The sequence below is a fragment of the Nelumbo nucifera genome, chromosome 3 (genome assembly GCF_055504915.1).
Source record: "Nelumbo nucifera cultivar China Antique chromosome 3, China Antique-T2T, whole genome shotgun sequence".
NCBI lineage: Eukaryota > Viridiplantae > Streptophyta > Magnoliopsida > Proteales > Nelumbonaceae > Nelumbo > Nelumbo nucifera.
Window position 1 is genome coordinate 8,723,473 of NC_142651.1, and position 8,446 is coordinate 8,731,918.

Sequence of the window (8,446 nt, forward strand, 5' to 3'; positions counted from 1 at the left end):
ATATGTGTATGTACGTACACATACAAGTACAGGTGGCCTATTACCTAAGCACCTAACAAATTAATCTTCATAATATTTCCCAGCTTTTCCTTAGCAGATCCCCGTACATCTCTTAAAAATTTCTTTTCTAATATGATAATCGATATTTTGAATCTTGTTTGTATCGCCAAAGAAAATCAAATCCATGGGCAGGGACCCTTCTTTGGCACTCAAATGGAAGATAAAATTGTTGGGTTAGGCAAAATTAGAGATGATCCTGAGCAACAGATTGTCAGGGTCTTAGACTGAATATCATTAGATTTAGAGGAAAAAATCAACTCAGATGGACCACAAAAAACCTGCTTGGATCCCTGAAGAAATAAGCCTGGAGGGGATATGATAGGATAGATGGAACCTTAATTAAATGCCAAATGGAAGGACCTATGGTATGATACCTGGCATGCATTTATTTACTGGTGAACTTATTATTGTCATACATTTAATAACACATCAACAATCAGCCCCTTGATACCTCACCATCAACAAGCCTGTCACAGTACAAATTAATTAACTCTCAAGGTTATTTCTTCATCTTCTTCTTCTTCCTCTTTTGCTTTCTGCAGTTACCATGAACCAAAGAGCAGAACCAGAAACAAGTAAGAGAACAAGGTGAAGAAGGAAGAGGAGAAATTAGAAACCAGAAAACCTTTCCAATAGACTTCTCACTTACATTGGAGATATTAATCCAGAACTCAAGTGTTTTGAGTGCTTCTCCTGAACGTTGCGTTTCACTGGCCAGGGCTACTCCTTCAGCTAGGCTCCTTACTTTCCCACTGACCAAGAGAGCTGCAGCTGCGTTTAGGACCTGTTTTCATGTTCAACCAATGATTCTGTTACCTAGAGGTACACATCTTTTTTTTTCTTGGATATAATTTCTAGAGGTAAATATAAAAATTTAACTAGCCAGTTGATCCATTTTTGTAATAGGGTTTTGGTTGGGATGCCCTTCCTTCTTCTTCCCTTTCAGGAGGTGTTGAGGAATAGTAAAGTACTTCCACCAGATTCACCTTATAGCTCAAAGAACTCTCAAATAGACAAAAAACTTACAAGGGCATCTGCAATAGATCCTTTTTCCCCAGATAGCACACGCCTTAGTATCTCTGCATTGTACTCTGGACCACCACCTCTCAAACTCTCTACAGTACAACGTCGAATACCAAATTCCACTGCACATTATGTGTTCTGGATTAGTCATTATCTTATAATCAACAAAAAGCATAGGGGAAAGTACATATTGAAATACAGAATAAAATTATCCTGCAAATTTTATTCTTGTCTCTATTCAAGAGTTATAGTTGGAAACCACTCGGGATGAAATTATTTGACTTTTATCTTTTGCTTAACTTTTTTTTAACAAGTTTTTGCTTAGCATTTGAATACATAAATTCAACACCTAAAATGGGTTCCTTATTGAAATGGTAATACAAGTAGAATGAGTCTATGCGTGAAATTGAAAAATGACAGCGTTGTTACTTCAGTAACCTACATGCAATGAATCTCCCTATATGATTTTGTTATGCATTTAGGCATTAATAAATTAAGAATCTTAAAATTAAACAATTCATTCAAAATTGTCCCCCAAGACCTAATTACTCTTTTCTTAAAAATGGTTGAATTAAAGTGAGAAAGACAACAAGATTGTTACATGGATCAAAGGAAAACTTCTCAATCTTTTCAGGAGTAACATCAAGGACTAATCCAGGCCCTGTAAAAAATACACCACCAGAAATTACTGCAAGTTAAAAGAAAAAAATAAGTAGAAGAAAAAAAAATAGAAAAGAAAATAGTTATCCACAACTGCAATGAAAGACGATCAACAAAGTAATAGAAATATCAATCACCAAGCTTGGGAGTGCATGAAACCAGTGTAATTTGTCTATCATACCAAGGGGACTCATTTCATCTAGACCCTCCGAGTGAACAACTAATGCTCTTCTCATTCCAAATCTTTGCAGTGCTTTGGCCATTTTGATCACCTGTCCAAGAACGAAGAAGTCGTGCACATAAACATGACATTGATTTGAAAAAGGACAATCAGTGAAAAACAAAAATTCAAGTAATAATGCAACAAATTAAAAGAATGGCCAGAAATTATGAAATTATCTAAATATTCTTTTATAAATGGTGTGAAATTTGTATTACCATATTAATAAACACGTGAAAGCATATACAAGGCTGCTATACAGCTGTTTCAAAAAAGAAATATTTTCAGCTCTATACATAAATCCACAAAAAAAGCTTGGTAATTAGTAAATGATATTTCTCCACTGATTCATGAAAGTGTGAATGGGGACATCATAAAAAATCCTTTGGGACCCCCACCCACTGAAGAAGCGACCACTCTATTTTTCTGATCACCACTTGACAGGAGAGGACTTCTCTTCAAAAATCCTGCTGTTACTCTCCTTCCAGATAGCCCAGCAAAATACAAGGGGGAGTGGCATCCTGAGAATTTTTCCTTTAGCCGAGAAACTGGGCTGCTTCCAAGAGGCCAACAGAGATGGTAGGTACATCAGGGGGTGTTACCCATGATCTCCCAAACAGGGTCAAAACGTGAAGCCAGATCCGTTTAGAGAAAGCACAATGAATGAGTAGATGAGACACTGATTCCTGAAAATTGCCACACAAACAACAAGAGTTCTCAAGCTGCATGCCCCTGACCACTAGGTTATTGACTGTTAGGATTCTATCCAAGGCTGCTGACCGAAGAAAGAAAATAACCTTGGTGGGGACCTGTACCTGGCAAATCCAAGCCCATGGAACAGGCTAAGATAGTTGGCCTGTGAGAGCTTTGTAGCCAGATAGTTGGCCTGTGAGAGCTTTGTAGCCAGACTTGCATGAGAAACATCCTGAGCTGTCCCAAATCCACACATTGCTATCATCAGCTTCTGGATGAATATCAAAATTATGGAGTCTTTCTAGCAGAGAACCAAGAGCCTTGAGCTCCCAGTCCTTCATGTTGTGTCTGAAAGTGGGGCTTCATACTATAGCCAAATGCTCTAATTATTTGTTTTATGAATAATAAAGCATTTAATTACATTTTTTTTAAGATGGATTTACAACTGATACAGCATTTAGTTTTCCCAAGAGGAGCGAGATGCTGCCCCAAGAAAACAAGATAAATTACATATTTACAGTGTAGCACAGAATAATTAACCCCTTGCTTAGCTAGTAGGTTTACGAGCCCATTTGCTGATCTTCTCTCCCACTGAACTCTGACTGTTAAATTAGAAGTTAGCCATTTGAATCTTCTCATCGCCCCCCTGAAAGGCCAAGCCGCTGTCTCCAGTTCATTCAGCCACCCAATTACCACTTTAGAGTCTCCTATGACGAGATTTCTGAGGTTCATCTCTTTAGCGATTTGAGCTCCCTGTAGAACAGCTTGGACCTCTGCACTAACCGCATCCCCCACTCCAATGCTCTAATTATAACACAACACTAATCCCTTTTCTTCAGGCAAGATAAAAAATGATAGCCAATGTGCATAAATCCATTTGATGGTAGGATGTAAAATCAAGTGTATTATGATGGAACGTAGATGCTTGAGTCAGGTCATACATGTTAGTGTATTTCTTTGTCTATTCTAGTTTGTATATATTACCTTTATATACAAGATATTCAAGAATATTTCCCCAAGTCCTTAAAACCTGTGACAATATTTTCCAATCACCAGATTGAAGCAACCATCATGACAGTACAATTTGGGTGGGGCCATGTTGAAGGTTCAAAGGAAACTGTTATTAGAGGATAAAGGGGTTTCTATTCTTCAAATCTGAAAAATCTCTTCATGCTTCCGAAAATTCTGATTTTAATGCATCATTCACTATGGTCACTAAATTTGACTTGGTATCAGCAATCCAACCTCGCCTTGTAAAGACCACTATAGTGGCTACTACATCTTCAATATCAAGCAGTGGTCCGTTCCGAGGTCCTTGTGTTTGGAGCAAACGAAGAAGGAATGGGGTTCCTTGTTCACATCACTTGTGGTGGCATCCCAAGTATCCTGGTTTTATCCTATGCCAAATGCCTTATTAGATTTATGTCGACCAGAAACATGAACAAGAGCAGAGTTTCTGAATGAAAAGAAGGTAACCTTACAAACATAGCGACTTCTAAATCATATTTTGACAAGTTATTGGAGAAACCCGGTAACACTACAATCCATCGTGGGTCAACTTACTAGATCTTCATTGTAAACACCAACAACTGCAAAAGGCACCCGTGCCGGATTCAGCATAGGACCCAAGATATTGAACACGGTCTTCACTTCAAGATTTTTCCTCACAGGGGCAACGATTTTCATTGCTGGATGGTACTTTGGAGACATCATGAAACCAATGCCTGCTTCCCTTATACATCTTCTTACTCCCTAATTCCAAGGAAACAAGAGGGTATAAAAGGAATAATCACCATGAAAGCGTAGAAGATTCAGCAGAAACCTGCAGCAAGTACATGATTCACCAATTGGTAACCTAAATTTAACGCACCAACCTGAGGGCCTAGATCAATGGCAACTCCCAATGCTTGTAACACATCGGCGCTTCCACATGCAGAAGAACTGGAGCGGTTTCCTTGCTGGAAGGCAGCAAACAAAATCGTTATTCTTCTTACTTTTCCCTGTTCTCTCAGTGTGCTTTTCTTTTAAAGAAACTGTGGATCGGGGAGGGGATGGTGATATATCACCTTTGCAACTTTTGCACCGGAAGCAGCGGCAAGGATAGAAGCGCCCGTCGAGATGTTAACAGTGTTTGCCCCATCGCCACCGGTTCCGACAATGTCAACTGCATCCCCAACCTCTTCGACTTTCCTACAGTATTTGATAATAGCCCTTGCCAATCCTACAATCTGGGCATCAGAGCGCCCATTAACTTCTGTAAGAGAAAAGCAAATATGTGTCCTAATTATGGAATTTCTAAAGCACAACCAAGATGTAAGGTTAGCTTCTAACAAATATAAGGACAATTAGCGTGTGTTTACTTCTTCGAATGTCTCCCCTTTGGCTCTTAAAAGAACAAGAAGAGCGCTGACGAGCACTTCATTAGCATCTTTCAATAGGAAATCGAGAGAGGCTTCTGCCTGCTCTTCTGATAAATCCACCCCATTTATTAGAGATTCAATCAACTGCATAACCACAGGGAAAAAAGAAAAAACTGAAAACGGGTTCTTGAATAAGAAAAAAGAAATAAGATCCAAACTTTGGAAAATCAAGAATTGGCAGACCTCCTTGGATGAGAGTATTGCCGAAGTTGAAAGTTGGTGAGCAGTTCCCGAAGTTGTGAAGTTGGCTTGCTTCATGTGAGAAACCGAGGCACCGTAGAAGCATTTTCGGAATTCAAAACGGACACCGGGAGGCCTGCAGATGGTTGAAGAGCGATAGATAGCAAAACGAGCCCCTCCAACTCCAAGCCCAAGTGATGTGGCCATTGTTTCGGGCTAGGCGCTAAGCTTCCGCCTTCCACTTTTATTTTCGGGGTTCTCCGGTTCGCAGCAACGAGTCATGGCCTGGGGTCGCGAGGGAGTCTGAAATAATTTTCAGGGTTCTATCTCTATTACTAATTTAATCACGATTTAGGCTGTGTTGGTGTTATTGAAAATGAAGGGAGGGCGGGCGGGAGAGATGTCTGAAACTTGTCTTCTGAATTCTGATGACAAACGCTAAGCCAAGTGTCAAACTGCCAATCGAGCGCTGCGTTCTCTCTCTCTCTCTAAGACCAATGCCAGAGTTTACTTGCAATATGAATTTTCTCTCGCGAAAATTATGATGCCGGAAATAAGGTTTTATCTGTTATTGTGGTAGATAAAGGAAGAAATTAACGTGATCCGATGTTTTTTTATGGGAAAATTTCAGTTTAGTACCCTGAAATTTGGGGTAATGTCAAGTTTTAGTATTCTAACTTTCAAACGTGTTAATGGAGTATTGTACTTTCAAAGAGTGTCAAATTGATCTTTACTGCTAAACACCATCAATTATCTATTGAAAATATTAAAACTACCCTTTAAAATAATAATATTGTTTATTATCTTTTAGTTAAGATTAAATCAATTATCTTCAAAGAAAAAGAGAAAATAATGATAGAGGAAAATAATAACTGAAAGCAAAAAAATAACGAATTCAAATCTAAAGATAAAAAATAATGACTTCATTAATTTAAAATCTCAAACATCTCAACCATTCAATCTCAAGGTAAAACATAATAAACAATGCCTTATTTTGAACGATAGTTTTGATAAATTGACACTACCTATAAATGTTTTGGGCCCACCATGAGTTGGCCTGCTAATTACCTTGCTCCACATATTTTTGGTTTGTTAAATGTCTCTTTTAACGCCTACCAACTTCCCTCCTGTTATCCCTCCTCCTCTTCCCCATCTCTTTTCGTCTTTTTTAGAACCTTTTTGGGGCAGCTCCCTCTCAAATCAAAATAACAATAGATAATTAGATAACGTTAGTGATGGGATGCCTCTTAATTGGGAAAATTTTAATTTAATACCTTGAATTTTAATTTAATATCCAAACTTTAAAATGTGTTACTGCAATATTCAATTTTTCAAAAACTGTCAATTTGGTTTCAAACAAACAAATGCAATGACACACCCCTAGTAAATCCATAGAACAGAGAAAATGATTTTTTTAAATGTCAAAATTACCCCTTTTAAACCCTTGTTGATTCAGACCAAGGACCTCTGTTAACAACAAACACCGAAGGTCCTGTTTGAAATTGCAGCGTTCGCCATCGATGAGTTCATCTTGGAAATCATAACCAGAGAGAAATCCCAGTGTGTTCAGTCGTTGTCGGAGAGAAACATCTCTAGAGAAGCATCAGTTCTTGGTTAGATTTGCTGCTGAATAGGATATGCCAATCGGAGAACAAATAGAAGTCTTAAAACTCTATCACGCAATTGACAGTTAGAACATGGTGGTGAAGTTCATGACTAAATCCAGATAAGATTTAACGATATGAGTTCCCAAATGAATGCTTGAAAACCTAAGTCCTGCAGCACAAGAGTAGACAGAGAGATTAGAGAAGGAAAAAAAAACAAGAGAGAAGAAGAAGAAGAATCTCTCAAATTTTCACAACCATATGTGTTCTCTGAACGGAGCCAAAAGCCAACGAAATCCACAAATCTACCCACCAAACAGAAAACTAATCCAAATTGTTCAGAGTTGCAGTTGAACAAGTGAAACAAGAAAAAACAGAACAAGGACCTTGTAGGAAAAAAAGGAACTTTTTATAAAGCATTGAGCATATAGCCTGGGAAGTGAAAATGCAGAGTTGAAGATGAAGATCCATAGATGAATAAATAATAAGTGAAAAAGCATAGTGGAAAGAATTAAAGAAACGAGAGGAAGTGCAGGCGGTAAATTAACAGTAACAGTAAGCTTTACCTGGGAAATGGTGGCTTTGTTACTGACTAATTAATTACATATGGAGAACACTTCCACCTCCCTTATCTCACTCATGGTTTTCAAAACTGGACCGGACAGGACGGTTGGACCATAAAAACAGTGAACCGGTTAGATGATCGGTTCCGGTTTTTCCCAAAACTGGATTTTTCATAAAAACCGTTGATTTTGATCAACAAATCACTGACCCAAGTGGTTAATCGTTTGAATCGTTCGAACGATTTTGACCAGTTTTTAATTCTTTTTGTCAGAATGGGCCGGCCATTCAGGTCGAATGGTCGGTAACCGAACCCCTGACCGGTTCGGTCTCCGGATCGGTTTTAAAATCCATGATCTCACTCACTCCACTCCATCCAACATTAGGGTCACTCTCCACGAGAGCAGCTTTGTCTCGGTTGGTAAGATCTCAATCTCTCTCTCTGGTTTTCCCGCAGGCACACCAGGGTCTGAAATAAGGCAGCAATTGGCGACATTTAACGGGTTCCCGCAAGCGCACCAGGGTCGGAAACAAGCGGCGATTGGCGTCATTTATCGAATTCCCACAGGTGCACTAGGGGGTCTGAAACAAGCGGCGATTGGCATCATTTCTTGGGATAAAATTGATCAGCACCACCATGCCATGATACGTAGCGGAGGGGAGGTGATACTCTCCACTGGGGCCATTGGAAGTCCGCAGATTCTACTACGGCAACGACGGCGGAACCCAGTCTTCACTGTTTAGCTTCAACCAACCGTATATTTTTGGGAAATATTAAATTGGTTTGAAAAGGGTATAATGCTCCTCAATTATGCTTAAAGGGTATTTCGGACATATGATTGACAAAGCTAACGGAGTACCAACGATAGGAACCGACTTGACAGTTTTCAAAAGTTTGGGTACTCCGGTGACTTTTCGGGTACTAATTTGACACTAGGGGTGTAAATGAATGAATGGGATCAAGCAATATCTGAATTCAAATCCAATTAGAAAATCTGATATTCGAATTTTATTTGCTATCCAAC

At 39.0% G+C, this 8,446-nt stretch overlaps 1 protein-coding gene across 2 annotated transcripts; it reads right to left on the minus strand.

The window, feature by feature from the left end:
• Positions 1–376: 376 nt before the first annotated feature.
• On the minus strand, positions 377–7,339 carry LOC104593158 (anthranilate phosphoribosyltransferase, chloroplastic-like). 2 transcript variants are annotated; one of them, XM_010252879.3, is made up of 11 exons: positions 7,119–7,339; positions 5,260–7,032; positions 5,017–5,160; positions 4,723–4,884; positions 4,531–4,614; positions 4,220–4,408; positions 1,925–2,015; positions 1,685–1,744; positions 1,087–1,205; positions 710–844; positions 377–596 (listed from the first exon to the last, which is right to left on the minus strand). In XM_010252879.3, the coding sequence occupies exons 2-11, from the start codon at positions 5,461–5,463 to the stop codon at positions 543–545; spliced, it is 1,242 nt and encodes a 413-aa protein (XP_010251181.1). In that variant the 5' UTR covers positions 5,464–7,032; positions 7,119–7,339; the 3' UTR covers positions 377–542. The 2 variants fall into 2 exon arrangements, with proteins under 2 accessions (XP_010251181.1, XP_088757236.1); XM_088901110.1 differs by having other exon boundaries at positions 1,685–1,771.
• Positions 7,340–8,446: the final 1,107 nt, after the last annotated feature.